Raw genomic sequence first — 24,825 nt, 5'->3', positions numbered from 1 at the left:
GGGGAGTTAAAATCAAATTGAAAAGAAGGGTCAGATGAAAGACATGACTGGAAGAATTAAGAAGACTTGACAACTGACCAGGTTCGAAGGGCAAAGGAGACTCAGGGAAAAATAACGGTTCCATTTTGTAGCCTCGGATATTGGGAGAGAGGCAGTACAGCCACCCGACACCAAGTGTCATGAGGAGGAGGTGATCGTGAGCAGGTGAGGTGAGAAGGTATTGTGATGAGTTTCAGAAATGTGGCAATTGATGATATCACTTATATGTGGAATCTAAAACATAACGTAAATGAATGTATACGCAAAAAAGAAACAGACTCTCAGAGACATAGAAAACAAACTAGTGATTACGAAAGGGGAGAGGGAAGGGGGGAGGGGCAAATCAGGAGTAGGCTATATTATATAACTATAGCCATTAATTTAAAAAAAAAAAAGAAAGGAATGTGACAATCAAGGTAGCGGCAGACATGCCAGGTAGCAAGTCAGTCATCTTCTCTGACTCATGTTGTAGACAAACTGGGAACATGAATGAATAGGAACATGGAAAGGAGAAAGCCTCCTATGTTAGGGGTAGATTCTGGAAGAAGTTAGAATGAGGAATGGCAGTGGAAGTAGCTGTCAGAGAAGCAGGAAGAGGAACAAGGATGGCATCGTGGTGTGCATGGCAGAAACCAGCTACAGAGGTGGTCCCAAGTAAGTTGTCAAGGTGTCATACATGTCCGAGAAGGCAAGATGCATGCTCCTGCCTGAACTCGGGAGGGCTCAGTTCAACTCACCATGCACTCAGCAAGTGGCTTCCATAGGCCTGGCCTTGTATTTGGTGCAGAGAATAGAAAAAGGCAAGACCCTGCTCTTGACAGGCTCAGGAAACCTTGAAACGGACCTGAGTTGCAACGTGGCTCTTCCACTTAGCAAGATTGCTCTTCTCTGAACTTCTGTTTCCTTGTCTATAGAATGAGCGTACCCCCGAGCAAGTACTGCTGCTGGGAACTGTTCTGGGATTCAGGACTGATGCATGTACAACACTCACCCAGTACCTGGAGCTTAATGGTGTGCTTGCTTGATCATGCTTGGAACTCATAATGACAAATAAGAGAATGAAGGGCAGTTTCTGAGGGTCTGCCTGCCAGACTCAGGGAAGCCTGCCTGCCTTGGGAAGGCATCCTCTCTTCAGTGGTTTGTGCTGTTCAGTCAATCAGGCCTGATTTCTGCTGCCTCATGTGGCTTTTCAGGACTGAAAAGAATCTCCTATTTCTAGAACTTCCCGTCCTTTAATGTGTTTTTTGGCCCAGATGTTCCAACAGAGCTCCCTTTCATTTTTCTTCCCCAAGTTCAGACAGAGACAGAGCCCCCTTCTGTTGGCTGGTGGTGTTCTCCCTGGCCACGCCCCAGGAAACATATGGAGTGCTCCGTGGCAGACGAGAGGGTCCCCAAGGGCTCTTGACAGCACAGATGAGCTGGATGTACCATGGGCCCAGTGGACTGGCCCTTTGTCCTCTGGGGGCCCGAGGGCTGCAGGTCTCTGTGTTTATCTGCTTGAGGGCCTTGCTGCCCCCAGCACAGCCTCGCTGGGGACTGGGAAGTGGGGAGGGGGCTAGGGGTATGGCTCTACATCTGTTTGGCACTGTTGGGACACTGGGGTGTAGAGGCTGGAGGCGGGGGATTGATGCCACAAAGATAAGGGCTCCCGGAGGAATCCATGTGTGACCTAGAAGTTGGAGGATGTTGGGGGAGGGAGAGATCAAAGAGGGACAGGAAAGGCCAACAAGGTGCCCTGTGAGGCTGGCACAGGAAGGCTGCACTGCCCAAACACTGCTTCCTTCGCCAGCCCTTCCTGGTAGGCAGCTCTGTCCCTTTTCTTTGCTGTCAGTCACCCCGGGCCTATATCCAGGGCATGGAGAGTTTTGCGTGTCAGACTGGGAGGGCCTTCGGGGGTCACCCATCCCTTCTCCTCCCTCCTCCCCCGCAGTTGACTGTTGCCTCAGTTTCCCAGATGGTTGGAGGAATGGGTCACAGCTGGAGCTTTGGGCCTGGAGGGTAGAACGGGTCAGAAGGATGCTCACATCCAGGGTAAGAAACTCGCTAACCTTGCAGAGTCTCCCTCTTCTACCTGGCCAGGTATGCCCGGCACCGGAGAAGGCCAGCTGGGATATGTGGGCTCTAGGTTGAGTTAAATCTCTCGGCAATGCAGGTAGGGGCACACCACCATCCACCGAGACGGATGACCCAGGTGCCTTTAAATAAAAATTCGCTTACAGCCCGATCGTTCCAAGGGCCCTGCCTCACCCATTAATGAGTCAGAGCAACATTCCTTTTCATTCCGATTGAGCGATTCCAGTCTGGGTATCTTCCCTATTGAACCTCAGTAGTATCAACTTTAATCAACTGGTGTAAGCAGTTCCCCTATTAATAGATTCACTGGAAATCCCCTGATGTGTCATTTTATTTGTGACCTTGTTTAAAATGAAGGCATACCAACATCCACTCGCCAGGTACCAAGAACCAAACTGACCTACCCAGGCTCTTTGCCACGAGATATTAGAGGCAGGGCCGGGGATACATCTCGGGGTCCCTCACATGTGCACTCCCACATTCCCATTCCCTTTGGACCTTTTCTTTTTGGACCTTTGCTCCCTCTCACTTTGTATCCCACCCCCTTCCTCCTCTCAGTCACGGTGCTGGTGCTCTGGGGTCCGGAGTCTTTTGCTCTACACAGGCCAGAGATGGAACTCTGCAAAGAGGAAGGCTGAGTCGTGTCAGGGTTTCCCTGGCTTACTCCCGAGCAGGGTTTTTCATCCTCAGCACCGTTGACATTTTGGGCCAGATAACTGTGAAGGTGCCTGGGGAGCAGAGGGTGGAGATGACTGTCTCATGGACTGTAGCATGCTGGCAGCATCTCTGGCCTCCACCCACTAGATACAAGTAGTGTCCCCCACACCCTCAAATGTGACAACCAAGAATGGGTCCAGGTACTCTCTAATGTCCCCCTGGTGGGCAGAATTGCCCCTGATTGAGACCATTGTTCTAGAAACAACAGCAGCCGTGAGTATTTCAGAGGCCTCTGGAGCTTTCCCCACGTTTCTCCTTCAGTCAGGAATTTTGGGGGGAACAAAGGGCATGTCCCAGCTCCCTCCACATTCCTGGGCCCAGCGCGCTCCTCCTTCATTTCTGTGGCTGTACTTTCAACCAGAAACCCATCACTCTTCACATTGGTCTGTGGTTTGCTGAGTCCCTGTTGTCCCAGACAGGCTGGTCTGCAGAGTCCCCGACCTTGCGTGTCAGGTTGACTGGGGGCAGGGGTGGTGGAGAGAGCATGAGAAATCCTGGACTGGTGTCCTGGCTCAGCCTCTCGCTGGCCGTGTGACTTAGATCACCTTGTGTGGAATGTCAGCACTGGGTCCTGGCGAGCTTGTCATGTCATCCAACGGTATTATGGCCAGAGATGCTGCAAGGCCTGACTCCTGCCTGTGGGATTCCCGTGGGAGAGAGACCCCGGCAACAGTAGCAGGTGGGAGACAGAGCATGGTGTGTCCTGTTCTGATGCCTTAGTTATCTGCCTGAGGGGTTTTGTGCTAAACATCAAGTCCACAAAGCCATGCTTCGAAGGAACAAAAGGGTTAAGTGTTTGAGAGTTTCATACTTGCAAGAATAACTTTTTTTTCTGTAAGAATTAATGAAGGGTTATTAGTGGTCGCAGAGTATATTTTGGTAAAATGTGTAGGCCATTGTTATCATGATCCATTGTTATCATCAATAAAGTACAAAATTGAAATAAGATGTGCAGCTCCCTTTACAGCCGCCTCCCTCAGAAGGAGAAGACGCCGTGTTGCTGGCAAACCTCAAGCAGGGCCATGCCCACGTGGGGCAGCGCTGGCTTCTCCCGCGCCCCTGGCTGGCTTCCCTCGGGAATCTCACATGGCCACCATCCGTGTGATGGTGGCTGTGCTCATTTTTAATCATCCCCATTATATCCAATTTACAGTAAGAGTTATTTTGTGAGTAAAATGCCCGAAAACACTTTACGTGGGTCAGTGCCTAATGGCTCCCAGTGCAGAGTTCTGACAAAGCATAAGTGGATTATATAGTTTAGATGTGAGGCCTGCATAGAACCTTCTGTGTCTGTGAGCCCAAAGCAGTGACAGCACTCTCAAGAGCCTGTAAAGAAAGAGGTGGAGGACCCCATGCTGTGGAAGAAAGAGCCAGAGGATGGAGGCTTTCAAAGTGGTACCTCTGCTTGCCAATAAATGTGGTCCAGGCAGCATAAGGGATTCTAACCAATTAGATTAATGACTCTCCTATGGATAAAAGGTTGATGCTGATCTCCCAGGATTGGGGTGTGGATTAAATGAATTTATACTAATGTAGTATTCTTACCCTCAAACACGTCGGGTCTCAAGCCTCAAACAGCTTGACAATCCAAAGGTGCCTCTGATTTCCCCGCACTGGAACTGCCCCGAAAGTGGCAGGATCCGCCTGCCCTCCCAGCGCTTCCTACAGCACCTTTGGTCTCCCACATAATCGACTGTGAGCTTTGTAAATAGCTGTGGTTTTTAATACAGTGATATTTCCTCTTCAGGGACTCTAGCCCCTGGTCTGATTTCAACAACTGCTAGCATGGTCCCAAAACGTGGTTCTTGTTTCTTCCTTGTCTAATGGAGAGAGTGTTTGCATTTGCACAGGGTTTTTAATGGGCTGTACGCTGTTGGCTCTGAGAGGGATTCTTGGTTCAGAGCCAGGGAGAGTTTAAATGTTTGGGGAAGCCTACACAAGTGCTGCAGAGGAGGCCCTTCCGGGGCTGTCCACATGACTCACATCCACAGGGTCAGGGAGACATCCTGGTTCCCCCAACACACGGGAGGAGCCCACCTCCGTGGGATGGGCACTGCTGGAGGGCTCTGTTCCTCACCTGAGCAAGGACTCTGCACCAGGTGATATTTTCTATGAATGTCTGGGGCAGAAGTTTCAGATCAAGCCAGAGACTGTTAAGAGGAACCCTTTTTTTTTTTTTTTTACCATTCCAGAAACAGTGGTGGGCGCTTCCAATTTGACTGCCGCTGGTGGTCTAGACCATAGCGTTCTTGGGATGGAAATAATTTCCTGAGATTTTCTCTTTCAGGCAAGACCACACCTACGCCATCCCAGAAAGACAAGTCTGTTTTATTTTGAACTGCTCTGGGAAGGAGGCTTTGCGACCACCCTTGAACACCCTTAGAGTCTCTTTTTGTCTCTTTTGTCTGTGCTTTTGCCTTGTCACCTAAACCACTTTAGCTGAGGTCTGTTGACCTTTCTCTCTCTAGCACCATCCTTCGTGACCTTGAAGATCATTGTTTAGGACAGTTATCCCTCTATTACTTTTCTCTTTGCTAAATCATTTCAACTCCAGTACTTTTGGGTGGTGGCCAGTACGGTTTGGGGCTTCTCAAATGTCTCCCCCAAAATGTCCCACTAGAAGAGTGTGAATATTTGCACACACACGCACACGCACGTTCACAGTCATGCACAATACAGCCTTTGGAGTAGCCTGAAGTAGCCTGCTGAAGGCTTAACATTTCCTTGAAGTCTACTTTTATCTTTAAACATTCTTGGAAATGTGACATCATGTCCCCAAATACAACTGATTGTTTTAATTTTAAAACAATCCTTTAAATTACTTAACATCAGGAAAACATTTACATACACATACACCTGTTTTTTTTTAAACTCTGAGAAAATTGGCTGTTGGGGAAGATGCCACATCTTTTTTTTCTGGGATGTCTGGTGCACGGCTAACAAGCCCAGTTAGAGAAGGTTGGGGAGTGGACATCTTGGCTCCTGGAGCAGGTAGATCTGAGTTTCAGTTCTGACTATATCACTTGCTAGAGCCTAAACTTAAGCAGAATATATTAGCTTCTCAGTTATAACAGAGGGATGGTATTTCCTACCTAGAAGGGTGTATTCATTCAGCAACCATTCAGCACCTACTACGTATGAGGCTCTGCTCTAGGGCCTGGCAATAGAGGTGAAAAAGAGACGCAAGGTCCTCACATATAAGGAGGCGTAGCTATTCCAGATGGGAGCAACAGACAATAAACAAACAAGCAAATAAGAGCACTTCAGACTGTATGAGGGAAGTGAAACAGGGCAATGCGATAGTGACTGTGTGTGTGTGTGTGTGTGTACATGTGTGCCCATATACACTTGCTACTTTAGATGATGTGGCCAGGGAAACATCTTTGAGGAGATGACATTTGAATTAAGGTCTGATTGGTGAGGCGGAGCCAGCTTTGAGAATTCAGTGAAGTAAATTAGTAAAGTGCCTGGCACATGGTAGGGCCTTAGTAGACATTAATTGCCTCTCTTTGTAGAAGAATCAAAGAAATGCTATTTAAACACAAAGAAACAAATTTTTTTTTTATAATATTCCTTTTCCTTTTCTTTTTTTTTTTTTTAAACCCCACATTTGTTTATTTATTTATTTTTGCTGTGTTGGGTCTTCGTTTCTGCGCGAGGGCTTTCTCTAGTTAGGGCAAGCAGGGGCCACTCTTCATCGCGGTGCGCGGGCCTCTCACTGTCGCGGCCTCTCTTGTTGCGGAGCACAGGCTCCAGACGCGCAGGATCAGTAGTTGTGGCTCACGGGCCCAGTTGCTCCGCGGCATGTGGGATCCTCCCAGACCAGGGCTCGAACCCATGTCCCCTGCATTAGCAGGCAGATTCTCAACCACTGCGCCACCAAGGAAGCCCAAGAAACAGATTTTTACAGGTCATTGGATGTGATTGGAAGGATCTCAAAAGGGTAACCAAGGAATTCAACTGGACTTGGGAAATGATATGGTCAGAAAATTTGTTTGTGTCCCATATTATTGCACCTCTTTCAGGGATGGCTGCCCCTGGGTGTTCCTGAGTAAACAGGAGTTTTCTAATTGCATTTGCACATGGGCCCCCGATAATCAGCATCTTTTCCTTTGTTGAGAGGTTCCGATTTTCTGCTCACCTGCTCCCATGGAGCATGTAATAATATCTTTCCCTCCTTAATCAAATAATATCAGGTTTGAGTTGTAACCTGTTAACTCTACGGAGAGAACTGATATAAATATTATCTCCTTAAAGAGGCATTGTATTGTGCAAGAGAGGACATTTCCTAACATGTGCCAGTTCCTTCTCTAAAGTATTTTCCTTTGACCTATATAAATAAAAATAACCTAAGCTAACCATTGTATAGGACTTTATGGCCTATGAAGCTCTTTGGTACCCAGTACTTGGGCCTCATAGCATTCTTGAGAATTAAGAAGCAGGGGCAGAGAGAGGAGTCTGAGCTTTGGAATCAGCCCAGCCTGGGGTCAAATCCTCGCTCTGGGCGTCATCGTTTTTCTTTAAAATTAAAACAGTGTTTTATAAGCCAAGGACCCATAGCTCCCTGGAATCCTGGGTATATTCTTGGTGAACTGCAACTTAAATTAGGTTTTTTTAGTTGAGAATTTTCATTTTGATGAGAACCTAAAAGTATAAGTCTATTCTGGATAATGTGAATGACAGTTTATACCTCCATTTTAGTGAGAAAAGATTTTTACATTTTCTGGGGTGCCAATCTTCAAAGACCCTGTCCTGTAGAGATTCAGAACCATGTCCACCTTCAGCTCTATACACAAGTTCTGCCTTTTGTGACCCACATCATACTAGCTCACTCATAGTAACTACAGTGGTAAATAATAGTGAATTTTTTTCGTTAAGCAGCATTTAAATTTTTTTTCAGCCTTATAGATTGGCCCTTCTAAATGATGGATTGATGGTGTAAACAAGTTCATTTTTCAAAAGGAAAAAATAACAACTCAAATGATGGTCCATCCTGCTCAAATTTAAAAGAATCTAGTCAATAAGTGAAACTTCAAAGACTTAAGTATGTCCTACATCACACCCTACAATGTCTATTTAGTTTCATTAACTATCTATCACATTAAATTAATATTGTTAATTTGATTTTGTTGGTTGTTTTCAGTTTTGTACTTATTCCATTTGTAAGTAAGCGTAAAAAATTTACACTTGGTTTTGTTTCACAACTTGGGGTATGAGACACATCAAAAAAGAAGTTATAACGGAATATAGGGAAGTGTGCGCAAAGTTCTGTGGATGCCTAAAGGACAGAGCAGCTATCCTTGCCTGGAGAGTTGGGGTAGTCTCTAAAGAGGGTGTTCTTCTTTCCAATAGGGTCTTGAAGAATGAGCAGGAATTGATCAGGTGAAGTAAGGGTGGGAGGTGAGGGAGGACTTTTGAGCCCAGTGGCATGTCATATAGAGGCACAGAGTGGTGTAAAGACTTGGGGTGGTTGAGTGAGAAGTTAAGAATAAGGAAGTGCTGGCAGGGGAGGCTGTAGGTCTGGGGAGAGGCCAAAGAGTGAAGGGCCTTGTGAGCCAGGCTGGGGGGACTAGGTGTAGTTCGGGGGGCAGAGGGGAGCTCCGGGAGGTCTATAGTCATGGGTCTTGGATGATGTGATTTTTAGGAATGTAATTCTGGAAGTGGGGGAAGGGGAGATTGGATGGATAGAGACGAGGTAAGAGCAAATGGGAGTGAGACCGTGACCCAACCACAGGCCGTGGGGATGGAGGAAATGGGACAGGGCCCAGGGATGTTTTTGAAGTCAGACTAGTAGGATTTTATGTCCAGTTGGATGAACCAGAAGATGGAGCAGGCATTCAGGTCCTGGTTAGGTGACGTACTGAGTATGAGAAGCCCATGCGTCATCCTGGTGAGTATGTCGAGTTGGTGATTTGGAATGTAAATCTGGTGCCTGGGAGAGAGTTTGGGGCTACCCATTAATAAGGGTGATATCAACATGAAAGATCATTGCTGATGCTACAGTATTTCCCTGTAAGAAGGGTTGGATGAGACTGGAAAACCAAGAATGGAGCCCTAATATTTGAAGGGCAGGTAGAAGGGGAGAAGCCAGCAGACAGAAGAAGAACTACATAACAGAAGAGGAGAAGAGAGCTACAAACTTAGGAGGAAAACCAGGGCAATATGGTGTCCTGGAGTCAAGGAGAGAGAACGTTTCAACAGGCAGGAGATAGCCAGGAGATCAAATACTGAGTGTATTACTTTCAAGAGATAGAACTGTCATTTAGGCACACGGAGGAAGGAAAACAATAGGGGCATCACAGATCACCACCCAAGTGGCTGAACAGCTGTGGCACATGCTGCTCTAGGGAGAGGAGGTGTTTGATGTTTCACAGAGCAAGAAACCAAGCAGTTGGTACATTCGTCATTCATTCATCCATGTGCTCATTCATGCATCCATCAAGTACTCTCTGAGGGCCTTACCAGGTGACAGACTCTGTAAGAGGTGCTGTTAGAGTAGATGGAAGACAAAGAGAAATAAGCATAATCCCTGCCTTGGAGGGCTCACGGTGTTATTGGGGAGATGGCTGTGTACACAGATAATTATCGTGCCAGGTGGTGAGTGCTACGGAGAGCGATGTGGGTAATGGCCCTGCAGCATGGGAGAGAGACCATTTGACCCGATTGGGAGAGGTCTTTGGAGCTGAGTAGGAGTTCCCAGGAAGAGGAGGAAGGGAGAGGTATTTGAAGCTATTTGAGCTTCAGCAGGGTGAAGGCAGGAGGGGAGAAGGGGCGTGGCCTGCTTCCCTACTTCATGCGTGCTGGGAGCACTGGGGGTGGGGCAGAGGGCTGGGGAGGAGTTGAAGCTGGAAAGGAAGGGTGAGGCCAGTTTATGAAAGGCTTAGAATGCCACGGCACGGAATCAGTTTGGATCTCATCTTCTGGAGAGTGAGAACTCAAGAGACATTGGTAAGCAAGAGAGTGACGCAATAGGGCTAGATTTCAAGAAAATAGCTGTGGTGGCACGAGGAGGCCTGAGTGGACAAGGGAAAGACTGAAGATGGGAATCCAGGTAGGGTCCCATCTCAGCCCGTGCTCAGGCTCCTTTATTCAGCAGAGTGTTTCCAGAGCATCTACTGTGTGCTCTGCTCTGCGCCAGATGCCGCCAAGTTCCAGGGAGTGCTTTCCAATTGCCTTCCTTATAGGGGCCTGCGGATCCCAGCTGCTTCCTGGGGAGCATTGGATATTGACTCAGATGCAGTTGGCCAAATCACCAGGCAGAATTCTCTGCTGGAAGGTTGCTGTTCCCCAAGTCAACCTCTGGGTCCAGAAGCCGGCACTCTTTATTGTGTGAATTACTCACTATTTTGACTGTCCTGGTTGGCTTGGGTTGAAGGTAGGGGATTGCTGTTGAGAGCAGGAGGCCAAATGGACTCGCCACTGAACAAAAGAACACACCCAGGCACTGTGCACAGAGACATCTGCTTCTGTTTCCTGAGTAACTGCGCAGCAGCACAGGGCGGCCTCGGTACCCAGGCACATGCTCTGCGTTATTTTCTAGTTATAACCGAGGATGATTTCCATGTGGCTGGTGATGAAAGAGTCAGGTCCGTTTCAGAAGGGGGAGTGTTTCCGATTATGTAGATCACATTCAAATATTTACCTCATTCCATCCTTTGGGCTGGGCCCTGCCTTTGAATATTGTGGAAAGGCATCCAGGGCTCCTTTGCACCGCCTTTAGGGAAGATCTTCTGTGCTTAAAGCCTGCTCTTTGCTGGCAGTGGGGACCCCTGGGCACAACCTGTGGGATTGCCTCTCAGTTGTGGTACTTGAAGCGAATCAGTACGTGGCAAGGAATGTCAGTGCTCTTCCAGGAAAAATCCGAGCCTGTTAGCACTGGAAGGGACCCCAGCCCTCATCAATCCCAACCGGCTCATTTTACTGATATGGAAACTGAGGTCCAGAGCCACAGACTGACTTGCCCCAAATCAGAAAGTGAGTAACAGCAGACTTGGGACCAGAACACAGGGGCCAGTCCAGGGTTTCCCACGAGCCTTCCCTTCCCTCTTCTTTCATCTTTCTGCGGTTCCTATTGCTGCTGTACTTCTTTTCTTAAAAGTACATTTCAAATGGAGTCTTCTTAGCATGGATCCCATGTTAGGTAGATATCGTTCTGTGAATGTTTTCCTGTCTCATATGATAAGCTCCAGGTTGGCCTCCACTTGAATGGCAGAAGTGGCAGGGGTAGGCCAAAAAGCAGGGAATTTGAGGGTGATAAAATAATGTGGCTAGAGCATTTGGGGATTCAGGAAGTAGCAGTATATGGTAAAGGTCCAAAGTCCAGAGGGTGAGCTCAGTTGAGCGCTTTCCTCTGAGTTTCACCTAGAGGTATCCGGGGGCCAGTGACTCTCAAACCAGAGGATGCATGCAAATCACTGGGGAAGCTTGTTTAAAATACATATTCCTGGGCCCCACCCCAGAGGTTTTTATTCCCTAGGTTTGGTGTGGGATCCAAGAATCTGCATGTCTCAGATAGACGTGAGGTTGATTATGTTGTGGGTACCTTGTGGGTCACACATGGAGAAACAACACAGGACTAGGGCTAGGAGGACGAGGGTATCTCTGTGTTCGTCTCCAGTGTTTGAGTCAGAGTATATACTCAGTACCATAGTGAGCGGATATAGTGGAGTTTGATGTATTTGAGATCATTTACTGTCAGGATTCACCAACTGGGAGGACACAGGTATTGAGAGAGGGCCTGAGGGCCTGGCAGACAGAGCTGGAATTGGCAGGGCAACCAGACTCACACTTGCTTAGCTTTTGGGTGACTGTATGTCAGTGGATTTTCCTCTAGGGCACATGCTTTAGCTCAGGCTTGATATTTCTCTTTCCACACATCTCTCTCTCTCTACCTTAACCTCCACTCACTCCTCCCCCTGTTATGGCTTTGTGCAAATGCATCCTTTTAACTGTTCCTGAAATGCATTGGTGAACTCCCTTATATATAAACTACTTTGTGGGAGATTCTGACACAGTGGTCAAGGCTGAGCATGTTTCACTCCAGTCCAGTCTCCCGTATTTGTGAGATTCTCATATTCATTGTGCAGCTGCCGGCCTTGACATTATGCTGAGAGGAAAGATTAGGGGCTTTCGCAGTCTGTGTTGTGTCAGAGTCAAGATAGGTGGTTAAGATGTAAGGTTGAATTGGTGTCTCTGAGAAACCATCGTGGAGGTCCTTAATTGAGATCTGGTTTGAGTTTGGAGCTTCTTTATCAAGACGCACCACGTCCCCATGTTCCTGCACAGGTAACAGATGTCCTAGCGGAGCTGCCACTTCTGTGTGCCTGCTATCATGTGCTCTTGGAGTTCCAAAACTTTGCTCTCTGGGCTCAAACTCCAAGGTGTGTTTTTGTAATGTTTGCTTTAGGGTGTTGACTTGTTATGTGGCTAAAACGAAACCTCCTTTTCCCAGTCTCTTCTAGAATGAGACTTCAGAATGTCAGACTTTGCATGTGACTCGCTTTCTATGAAGAACAGATGGTGGGTTTAATTTTGTAGAAAGAAAATTAGAAATCAGTGAAATCTTACATGATTTCACATTAGTACCAAAACCAAATACATTGAAAACATTTAGAGCTGTTCCTAGCTAGCTATGGATTTACTGGTGGTGATGAGAAATTCCCAGAGCTTTCTGTGAGGACGACTACCACCAACTCTTGGTCTGTTCTGTGCCTCCCCCAACCCCCAGCAGTCTGTTCTGAATCTTTCTCCACTTAATCTATTTATTTTTATTTATTGAGCAAGCAATATCGTAACCATGACTGAACTTTTTTAAATTACAAGAAAACTAACCCGGGGACCAGCTTCAGGAACAGAGCGTATGTTTTCATTTTTCCACGTTCCCTTCCAGGCTTTGTTCACATGCTACAGAATCTTTACATTATTATAATCATGGTATAGTTACAAGTTTGTATTTGGCATTTTTTACTTAGTATTATATTACGGGACTCTTTCCGCATTGCTCTGTATTATTCATGATTATGCTATTTCATTGAGTCATGAAGCTCCAGTGTATTTGACCACCCTTCTATTTTAGTCACATATGTTCGTCTTCCTTAAAAAGATGCTGATGGAATAAAACACAGCCACAATAGCTCAGATTGTTGCTTTTCCAACTCCTCTAAGCCCATTTGCTGTCTGTCCCTGTGATCCTCCTATTCACTTAGCCCATCATGTTTCATGGAGACCTTGGTTCTCTCGTTACGCTGACTGTGGTCAACTGTTGTCTCCATATGAATCCTCCAGCCCTGGACCCCCTTAATCCCAAGGCTTCTGCCAAGTCAGGACCACCTTTGGTCATTCCAGTCATTGCTTCCTCTCCAAGTCCTGTGCCAAAGGCAGACCCAGCTTATTTCACACTGTCTTTGTTACCACACTTTATCCATATATTTTAATATTTGCACTCATTTAGATACCATTTAGTGTTCTTCACTGCAAGCCACAGAAACTAACGTAAGCAATGGGAAATGTATTGGAACCAGCCTAGGAAGCAGGTGGGCATTGAGACACTCCAGAGAGCAGCAAGAATGGTCTCAGAGCATAAGCAGTGAGGTCAGGACGAAGGACCCAAAGCCATTTGCAGTCTCTCAGCCACTTTACTGGCGATTCAAATTCCAGGGAGTGTTCTGTTGGCTCACATTGCTTACCTTGGCTTCAGCTGACAGACATTCCTATCACACTTCATCCAGTGTGGAGGGATGATTTCCTAGAGGACCCAGGGAAAGGGGAATGATTGCCAGGCTGCCCTACACACACATCCTACCATCAGTATACATTTACAAAAACATCCCTGCCTAACAGTAACTTTCATACAACAGGTTCCACAGTGTTGTTAGTTACAGCGTCCATCTCCAAACCCAAAATCTCTGGGGGATTTTAATCCCCACTCCAGTTCTACTACAACCTCTTCTTTTGCACGGCCCGAGTTAAATAGGGATGTGACTAACGTGATTCTCCTACTTCCTTGAATACCTTCCTTTTTTTCTGTTCCCTGGCTCATGCCCCACAGTGACTACTTAGAAAAGCATAATATCAAGCAGTCATTTTTCTACGAGGAAGGGGGCTTTTAGAAGGTTTGGAGGATTTTATCCAAAGTACACATTTCCCTTGATCCTAGGCAAGACATATTATAACCTCTGGGGAAAAGGCATGGCATGGTATGTGTACTTCGAAAAGTCTTCTCTTTTAGTTCTGTTATCTTGCCTCTACATCCACCCTGCCTCTGTTCTTTAAAACCTCCAGTGGAATGGAGAGAGCACCAATTTTATTTGAGGGCTGGATCTGCTTCTTACACATTATAAAACTTTTGATGGGTGATGTCAGTTCTTCCAGTGAAGGGACAAAATTAGAGGTCTTCTGTGCTCCTCCTCGGTGACTGGTAGTGTGTTTGACGCTTTACCTTATTACTTCATTTCATCTACCCAACAACACCATCAGAGCTGCATTACAGTCAATCCTTGGATACGTGGGGGATTGGTTCCAGGACCCCCAGGGATACCAAAACCTGCAGATGCTCAAGTCCCTTATATAAAATGTCATGGTATTTGTGTATAACCTATGCGCATCCTCCCATATACTTTAAATCATGTCTGGATTACTCATAATACCTAATACAATGTAAATGCTATATAAATAGTTCTAAACACAATGTAAATGTTATGTAAATAGTTGTCAAGTCAAGGCAAAATCAAGTTTCACTTTTTGGAACTCTGGTATTTTTTTTTTTCTTAATATTTTCAGTCCAAGGTTGGTTGAGTCTACAGATGTGGAACCCGCAGATACGGAGGGCCAACTGTATTTTCTTTCTTATGTGTATTTTCCAAACCCAGGCTTCATCCACTAGGGCACTCTGAACCTCAGTGACCGTATCTGCAAAATGGAAGTAAAAATCCTTGAAATGAATCTTGTGAATATCAGACGGAGAGCTTACGTGAAACCAGTTCAGGCAAAGAAAGGAAATTTTTGCTCATCCTAATTACACCTTCTTTCTGTAATCTTCCAGTTCGTCTCTCTCCTTCTTTCAGTGGCAGATCTTACCTCTTTCCTAGAAGGCTGAAGCCATCCAATGTGAACTTCATCACCCACTCCTTCCCTTACAGCAGAATATTGCTTTTCATAACAGAAGATCAAATATCAATAATTATTTGTTTCAACCTAGTGATATCTGTAAATAGGTCTATTCTCTAATACTGTTCTACTTCTTGGTATTTTTTTCACTAATTAATATATTATGGAGGGTAGTCCAATTTAACAGGTATAAATCTATCAATACCTCATTCTAACAGGTAAGTTGTAATCCATTGCTTGGATGGATTAGATTTGGGAGGATTTAACCAAGCTCCTATTCATGGGCATTTAGGTTGTTTCCATATTTTTTTGGTTTTGTTCTTACAAAAAGTAATGCAATAAAAGTTTTTCTATATACAGCATCATGCACCAGTTTTGAGTGTACCTATAGGGTGACCTACTGAAAGTAGAGCTGCTGGTCTAAAGGGTATGTACATTTCAAATTTGGTAGGTATTGCAAAGTTCCCTCCAAGGAAGTGCCCCAGTTTAGACTCCCATCAGCAGGGAACATTCTTGCCATATCAGTATTGTCAAACTTTATAATCTTTGCTAATATAATAGAGATAAAATGGAATTCTGTTGTTTTCGTTTGCATTTATTTGATTATATGTGACGTTATACAGTTTTCATATATGTATTGTATTTATTTTCCTGCTGTACTAGTCAGCCTGGGCTGCTATAACAAAATACCGTTGACGGGGTGGCTTAAACCACAGGAATTATTTCTCACCGTTCTGGAGGCTGGGAAAAGTCCACGATCCAGGTCCTGGCAGATTTGATTCCACAGTGGGGACTCTTTTCTTGGATTCAAGATGGCTGGCTTTTCACTATGTCCTCACATGGTGGAGAAAGAGAGAGAGTTCTGGTCTTTCTTCCTCTTCTTATAAGGATACGAATCCCATCAGGGGGTCCCATCCATCCGACATCATCTAAACCTAATTAACTCCCAAATGCCCTCCCTCCACATACTATCACGTTGGGGTTAGGGCTTCAAGACGTGAACCTTGAGGGGACACAGACATTCAGTCCATAACAACTGTAAACTCCCCATTCAGAGTAGGTTCCCTTTGAACCTACTTCCATTGGGTTGTTTGTCTTTTTCTTGCTGATTTGTTAGGACTCTTTATAAATGAAAGAAATCAGCAGTTTGGGGGTCATTTGAGAAGTGCTTCGTGTTTTCTGCTTCAGTCTTTACATGTCGTGAGTGTCTTGGGGAAGGGACAACAGGCTGGCAGTTGACATGGCTTTGAGTTTCTATTATTTGTTGGTTTTTGTCTCTCAGCATGATTTATTCTTTGGTTTTGCTGTTTGTCACTGACTAACTGAGGTCCTGTGAGTTAGTCCTAATTTTAGGAATATTATGTCTCAGAACACTTGGAATTTTTCCCATCCTGCCTCACAGAAAACTCCATGACCATCAGAAAAGAGGGAGGGAGGAGGGTCACTAGGAGGACTGGGAAGGCGTAGAGGGCGGATGGGAGGTTGATGGAACTGGGAGGCTGACACACACAGCTCTCCTCCCTTCATTTTTCTTTGATATTTCTTCCTTTCTTTCTCTGCATTGCCCTCCTTCCTTCCTTTCTGTTTCTCTTTTTTTCCCCTGGCTATGTACTATAAAAATACAATTCTGAAGCATGGGGTTGGATTCCCACCATGGGGACTGAGATGGAATTTCAAGTCACTCACCATAATTCAACTTTATAAATTAGAGAATTCTTATGAATAGAATAGGATGGAATGTGGTTTCATGTTTTCCTTCCCTAGGGAGCCTGCCCAGTTTGGCAATAGGAAACTAAATTAAGGGTGGGATTAGTTCTAGGAAGTGGATTTTTAGGCTAGCTGCACGTCTGAGCCAGATATTATAGACAGTGCCCTAGTTATCTATGTTCATGAGCAATCAGGAAGTGGTGGGTAACTGAAGTCCCCAAATGTGCCAGAAACATACTTCTGCCTTTGTTTGTTTATCCTGAGTATTCTCCTACTAGACTATCAAAGTGGATTTATTACTACTCATTTTACTCTTCTGTTTTCCATCAACAACATAGGCAGGGAGGCAACATGCTGCATGAAAAAAAAAAATGCTAGAGTAGGTGTTAGGAGACCTCAATTTTAGTCCTGTCGGTGCCCCTCACTAGACTGAGACATGGGCAAGTTATACAGCTTCTCAGGGCTCCAGTTTCTTCCTGTAAAAGGGACAAAACTAACCAACCTCCCAGGATGGCTCAGGGGCCCTGTAAAGTGTGACCTGGAGCTCGTGGTGCCTATGTCATAGAGCCCGTCCCCACGCATGTGAGCTGTTTGCACAGTACCCGGCACAGAGAAGGAGCCCAACAAATGGCTGTCTGCTTTTCTTCCTTGTCCTGGAAGTACCAACAGATTGTATTAGTTTCCTAGGGCTGTCGTAGCAAATAACCACAAACTTGGTGGCTTAAAGCAACAGAAATTTATTCCCTCACAATTCTGAAGGCCTGAAGTTCAAAATCACGGTGTTGCCAGGGCTATGCTCCTTCCAGTAACTAGGGGAGAATCCTCCTTGCTTCTTTCAGCTTGCTGTGGCTCCCGGCCTGTGGCTGCAGCACCCCCGTCTCTGCCTCTCTGGTCACATGGCCTTCTCCTCTGTGTCTTCTAAGGACAACTTGTCATTGGATTTAAGGGCCACCCAGAAAGATGATCTCATCTCAAGACGCTTAACCTAATTACATCGACATTGACTCTTTTTCCAAATAAGGCCACATTTACAAGTTCTGGGGGTTAGGGTGTGGACATATACCTTTTGGGGAAGGCCACCATTCAGCCCACCACACACACTCTAGGGATTACTTTATATATCAAGACTATGGCCTGATTTTTTTTACAATCACCCAGAGAATCCACCATCGGTTTGATATTAATCAGGGTATGTCAGGGAGGAGAAAAAAGAACAAAAGCTTGGTTTTTGTTTGCTGTGTTTTGTTTTATATTTATAACCCTTCTCTCCTGGCTTCCCAATTTAGTAGTGATGAGTGGAGTGTATTTGCTATTTGTGCGCCCATCGTCCTGCCTGCTGCTCACATACTGGTGGTCAGGAAACTGCAGCCCTCCTGTCGCGGAACCTTCTGTCCTGCCCTCGCTCCACTGCATCTCCCACTGGCTCCACTCACATGACCCCTGACCTCTCGCCGCCCATAGACTGGCGCCCATAGACTGGCGGGCTGACATCCAGCTCTGGGCTTAAACCTCTGATGAGATGCTTGTTTGCTTCCTGGACTCCTCAGCTCTCTCACTCATCCTTCCAGTAGTCACTCCCTGAACCTTCAGGAACCCAGCTTAAGCTATCAAGGTCATGCAGAGACCCCTCTGTGCCCTGGAATGTATTGAAGGAAGGTGGCCTCAATTAAACAAGTCCCATGGCTTCAAGGTAACTGAGTACCTGGGGGCAAGGACTCTACCCTGGAGCTGAGCCTTGCAGGGCTTTTAGTGACTATAGTACTGTTCCGGTGGTGGCTTACTCTTTCTGAGCTCTCACCTCAGGCTCTTGGGGGGATTTCCTCATCCACACCACCCTCTGAAGTAATCTTAGCTCCATGTCTCATTCCCATGTGCTGTGAAGGAGTTCAGCCTTACTGGGTTTGTTCCACGCAAAGGGGAAGGCAATCCCTGTACCTTCTCACCTCTCAGGGGTATCGTGGGGACAGAGGAGTGTAACTGTGAAAGGTCTTCAAGCTCTTGGACCAAACGATGCTGATGAATCCCGATATCTAAAAAAAAAAAAAAAAAAAAAAAGCCAAGGTAATCTGGAGGCAATTATGCATGTCAGATGGAAGCCTGAGGTTCACTGAAAAACCCACATTTTTTTTTTGTATTTTATTTTATTTTTTATACAGCAGGTTCTTATTAGTTATCTATTTTATACATATTGGTGTATATATGTCAATCACAATCTCCCAATTTGTCCCATCACCACCACCACCACCCCCTGCCACTTTCCCCCCTTGGTGTCCATACCTTTGTTCTCTACATCTCTGTCTCTGTTTCTGCCTTGCAAACCGGTTCATCTGTACCATTTTTCTAGATTCCACATATATGCGTTAATATACGATATTTGGAAAAACCCACATTTTTTAAGGAAAGTCATAGTGTTACTCGGTGTCCCAAGGGTAGGAAGGACATTCCAGGGGAAGGATCCAGAAGCGCTAGAGCAGCTGTCTGCTGGGGGGAGAGCACGCAGTGCTGGAGCTGCAGGTATTGGAGGCTGGGGAGACTCGAGTCCAAACTCTCCTGCAGCCACATGACTAGGGTAGTTAACAGGTCTGTGAACCTCAGGTGGGAAACCTCATCTCTGAAAGGTGAGAATGGTTGTAACCAGGGCTGCTGTGAGGACTAGAAATTACACGTGTTATCTGGTACCAAATGGGTGCCTGAATAATTACAGCTCTTTTACCATGATTCTTCCTCTGAGGACTTCTCAAGCCCCACCCCACCCAGACAGGCAGCCAGTCCCCCCCGGGGAGCCTCCCTAGGCTTGTCCTAGCTACATAAAGCTCTTTGCTACTGGGCCAGGACATTCGTGCAACCTGGGGTGCTTTTCTCCTTGTCCTCAGGACCTAGCTCAACACTGGTATATACCTGGTGCTCAGAGCCTGTCTGCATCATGAAGGAACACAGTGTACCCACGCTTAGCAACCTGCTTGGCATGGTAGATCTCTGTGAAATGACCAGTTAAGTGAATGGGGGTGTAGAGTCACCCTCGGGATAGAGCTTTAAAACTTTCTGATGTTGTTAATCTCCTGATTCATCTTGGAAGCAGGAAAGGTTATCATTATGAATTTAACAAGTACGTGTTTAGTGCCAGCTCTCTGCTTTGCACGTGGACATCCTGACTTAAATCTCTTTACAGCCCTGTGAAGTAGGTAGGTACCATCCCTCTTTAGAACACAGAGCGCTTCAGAAACCTCCCAGTCACACTGATAGAAGAGGTGGCAGGGGTGTGACTTCAGGCATCTGGTTCTAGAGCAGGGAAACCCTGGAGTTGTGTTGCCTTTACTGCATGGAGACACTGGGACGTGGCCTCCTCAGCAGCCTAAGGGAAGCCCTGTCCTTCTAGCCTGGACCCGAAGGACCAGAAGGGTAAGCCTCAGTTAGGAGGTGAGGGTACCACACTGAGCTCTCCAAGGCCATGGCCCCCAAAGCCAGGACCACATACAATTTTGCTGAGCCCTATGCACTCCGGCCTTTGTGTGTCTCTTCCTTTATTAAAATATATGTATGTATACACACACACACACACACACACACACACACACACACGTATATATGTGTGTCTATATGTATACACATATGCTATACATACTCACTCATTCTATTTTACGACTGCATCTGCGTCTGTATGAAGACGAGTATAACCCAGGCTGGATTCTATTTTGTTTCTCAGATTTTAACACAGGCCCTGTGCCAACTTGTGCCTAACGGATAAGCCTTTCGGGTTATCCAGAGCCTCTGAGAGTGAAGCAGGAGCGGATGTTGCGGACCCCTAACCGGCCTCTGTCTCCACAGGTCCCGCAGCGGATGGCGGTGGCCGAGGGCGCTCCCGAGGACGGCGGCGGCGGCGCCCCGGGCGTGTGGGGCGCCTGGGGCCCCTGGTCCGCCTGCTCGCGCAGCTGCAGCGGCGGCGTGATGGAGCAGACGCGACCCTGCCTGCCCGGCTCGTACCGCGCACGCGGCGGACCGCCGCCCGGAGCCCCCGCGCGCGCCTTCGCAGGCCACGTGGTGTCAGCCGTGCGTACGTCGGTGCCGCTTCACAGGAGCCGCGAGGAGCCACGCGCCCCCGCCAGCCTCAACTCCAGCCGCCAGGGTCCGGCGCAGCGAGGTAGCCGGCACCCGCAGGCCCGGGGCCGCGAACCCACGGCGGAGAGAAGGTACAGGCCCTCCCGGCCCCCGCGCGCCCGCCCGCCACCATCCCTGTCCCTGTCCCTGCCCCAGCCCGGATGTGCCGCGCGCGCTTCTCTTCATCCTAGATTGCGCGGTTAATGCCTTGCTTCTGCCAGAGGGGGAGGAATTCTTGGCTCCACAGATCTCCTTCCATCCTTTGATTTATTTTGCAGCCTTTTAAAGCGTTGAGGCCACTCCCACCCCCTCTGTGATTCTGAATTGCCTTCTAAGTGAAGCTGAGTTTCAGAATGCCCTTAGGCTCAACCTTAGGGAGGCCCTGCGGAGGGTTGAAAGAAAGCTACCTGGAGCCGGGAGACGTCTGTCCTAGTGCTCTGCTAGTATTGGGGGAAAGGGAGATTCCTGGCCGCAGGACGTGTGGATTTGAGCTGAGGACACAAAACAAGGGGCCTTTTAACCCAAGAGCTGACATGAGTTTGGAATCCTTGAACAAGTTAAGTGTCTGGAGTCTAACTTGCTCCCAGGCTGTAGGTTTCAGGATTCTATGAACTTTTATACAAAGTTTCTCCAAAGTATTTTGAGTGAACACACAACTTTGAGGATATGTCTAATTAAAGACCTGGACATATTTTGTAGTCTTAATAAAATATGAACCTCAGAAACGGCATACTGGCATCAGAATAGTTGTATAGCTCTCAAAAGCCTCGGGTGGCTAGGCTAGCATAAATATGCCAAAGTAGACAGTGCCCATGGAAAGGTAGGAATATAGAGGCTGGGGAGAGCTTGTCAGTGAATTAATCAACCAACATTGACAGATTATTCAGCATCCATTCAGCAGTATCTGTTGGGCGCCCGAAGTCCATGATAGATTCTGAGAGAATATTCATATGAAAGCAGTAACAATAACAACAAACATTTACAGGAAGAACAAAAAGTGTAAGCTATGCTCGCTGTGCTTAAGAAATACATAATTTAGTGGTTAAGCCAAGTTAATGCCCATCCCAAGCAGGGCACGAACATATCAGGTGGGCGGCCTTGCAGTTCAGAATTAGCACCGATGGCCACCCTTCCCCACTGTGGCTAACGCTGCCTGAATCCTTCTCAGCTGCCAGCCACCTGGAGGTGGAGAGGAGGTGCAACCCATCCACCCTTGCCAGCCACACACACTCTCTTGACCTGGTCATTGGGAGTTTGGAGAGAGAGGATCATTTCACAGAGAAGGTGCTTTGGCCGAATTCTGAATGATAAGTCAAATCTGAGTTGATAGAAGGGAGAGTTCTGAGGACTGGTATGTCATGTCAGTGGGTTAGAATAAAAGAGAGACCAGCTGGGAGAGGATGATTCCTTCTTTCTCTCTTCCTGCGTATAGACCTGAGGACCCTCCAACGTCGCTCTGGGACTGAGGGGCTGCTACTTCTAAAGCCAAGGGTTTGACATGTGTTTTCTCTCTTCATCCTGACCACAACCCCATAATAACATAGCTCCCCAGTCCCTTATCTGAAATGCTTATGGCCAGTGCATTTTAGAATTCAGAACTTTTCAGAGTTTAGAAAGGTAATGTTAGGGCATGTTTCACGTGTTAATGACATTCCTTCCGTGGCATGGGGCAGCATGCCATCATCAAACACCTTATTACTGCTGCAGTGAAACATACGAATGTTCACATCAGCTAGGATAAAATAAAAGACCATAAAAAGCTTTATGTCTGTTAAGGTGAGGTTTGCTGCCCAATTAGTTTTGCCACCAAACTGAGAAAAATGTAAGAAGAAAAGGAAAGACGAGGGACTTCCCAGGTGGTCCAGTGGTAAAGAATTCGCCTTCTAATGCAGGGGACGCGGGTTTGATCCCTGGTTGGGGCTCTAAGATCCCACATGCTGCGGGCATCTAAGCCCACACGCCGCAACTATTGAGCTCCTGCGCCTCAACTAGAGAGCCCGTGTGTTGCAAACTATAGAGCCCACACACCCTGGAGCCAGTGCGCCACAGCTAGAGAGAGAGAAAACCTGCACGCTGCAACTAGAGAGAAGCCCGAGTCCGCAACGAAGAGACCGCATGCTGTAAGGAAAGATCCTGCATGCCTCAACAAAGATCCCGTGTGCCACAACTAAGACCCGACACAGCCAAAAAGATAAGGAAAATAAATAAATTTAAAAAATACATATTAAGAAAAAGAAAGACAAAAACTTGGTTTTCAAAACTTTTGGTTTCAGAATTGCAGATTTATAACAGCTAAAGTTTATTGAATGCCTATTCTGTACCAGGCACTGTTCTTGTCCCTTTGCACTGACAACCCTATGAGACAGATGCTAATATCATCCGCATTTTAGAGGTGAGGAAACAGAGGCCCAGAGAAGGGGAGTAACTTGCCCAAGGCCACACAGCTAGTCTGCGAAGAGTTAGGATTGGAACCCAGGCAGTCCTGGCTCTAAGGACCTAATGAAGTATTGTTACACGTGAGGCTCTAAGGCCCTAAGAGGTTAAATGACTGCTCAGATTCCTAGAGCCATGGGAAAGCTGAGATTTGAAGGTGCTGTTGATTCCCAGATCCCTGGAGTACTAGGGACTTCTCTTCCAGCCTCTGTGGTTGAGAACCAACCTAGGAGAGCTGCCTAGGGAACAGGCTCAAGTTGGCTGCAGGCCTGGGCTGCAGACATTCCAGCCCATGTGTTTTGGCAGCAGGAATTTTTTTTTCTTCTAACTTATTGACAAGGGGCCAGTTACTGTTTACTATGAAGTTCCTACAAGTTTCTATCATGCTCTTGTAATTTGACAGTTTTAGATGAAACACTCCAAATATTAGCCTGGAAGACCTGCACTGCTGACAAATGTCGAGCTCTTCCTGGCTGATGAAAATCACATTTGCTTATATTTATTAGTCATTAGGAGCTTGCATAGTATATGTGACCCCAGAAGACATGTCAGTGTGTTCTCTAGATGGCTGTCTGCCCCACTCTCTGTTTCAGGTTTGAGATTTGAGGCGAAGGCTCTCGGGAACTTAGATGTTTAAGAAACTGTTAGGTTGTGATACTAGGCAACTGAAAACCTAATTGGAGCCAGATAACAAATAAAACAAAATAATTCAACCTTCTAACAAATATTTATTAAGCATCTACTATGTTGTAAGGCCCTGGACAGACAAAAAGGTATAAAAACCAGGTGAGGGATCCTCCAGGCTCTCTCTTACTGACAGGCTAGAGCAGCTGTTTGCAAACTTAACTATTTTTTGAAGCATAAGAATCCTTTCTGCAAAATCAGCCTTAGGTAGAGGCTCAGTCTGTCACACAGACAAAAGCTGCGCTGCTCTGGTGGAAGCCTCAGAGGCATTGCTATGGCAACCCAGGGTCTAGATCCAAATGCAGCAATGGTTTTCAACCTTGGTTGACCATCAGAATCCTTTGTCCATCTTTTAGAAGTCTTGACACCCTGGTCACATCCCAAGTGAACATCTGGATCTCTAAGGGTTGTGTTTGAAGATCTGTATAATTCCAATCCAACCAAGGTTGGGAGCCATTGATCAGGAAGTACCTCTCTGGAACCTCAAGGTTCTGTGGAAGGTAATTTGGGAATCAGTCTTGTCCAGCAGAATTTTCCAGCTTTGGCAAGAATGTATCAGAGTCACTTGCAGTGGGGTGGGGAAGCTTGTTAAAAGTAGAGTTGCCCAGTCTCCACTATCTCCCCTGCCTGATGGGGATTCTGTTCAGTAGATTTGTACTGTGACCGGGGTAGCTTTATTTTAAATGATTCTGATACGCTCCAGAGTTTGAGAACCACTGCTCTAGAAGGTTGGAAAAGGCATGTGTGTAAATGCCTTCCAGATAAGGCAGGGGGCTGAAATAGTAATCGTAATGATACTGGCTACCGTTTTGGATCCGTCTCATGTACAGGCACTATGTCAAATGCACTGTAACGTTTACAGTTCACACAGCCCTATAAGGCCGATGCGGTTATTCACATTTTACAGGTGAGGAAGCAGACTCGGAGGAATGAAGTGACTCACTCAAGATCACCCACTTCAGAAGCAACAGA

At 46.6% G+C, this 24,825-nt stretch overlaps 1 protein-coding gene across 1 annotated transcript in view; it reads left to right on the top strand.

Moving 5' to 3' along the window:
- THSD4 (thrombospondin type 1 domain containing 4) overlaps positions 1–24,825 on the top strand; it is a 566,477-nt gene that overhangs the window by 66,048 nt on the left and 475,604 nt on the right. Inside the window, exon 4 of the mRNA XM_060005674.1 lies at positions 20,467–20,828. Coding sequence (XP_059861657.1) covers positions 20,467–20,828 — 362 coding nt within the window. The remainder of the gene's footprint in view (positions 1–20,466; positions 20,829–24,825) is intronic.

Source organism: Delphinus delphis, chromosome 2 (genome assembly GCF_949987515.2).
Source record: "Delphinus delphis chromosome 2, mDelDel1.2, whole genome shotgun sequence".
In the NCBI taxonomy this organism is placed as follows: domain Eukaryota; kingdom Metazoa; phylum Chordata; class Mammalia; order Artiodactyla; family Delphinidae; genus Delphinus; species Delphinus delphis.
This window is presented reverse-complemented; position numbering and strand designations above follow the sequence as displayed.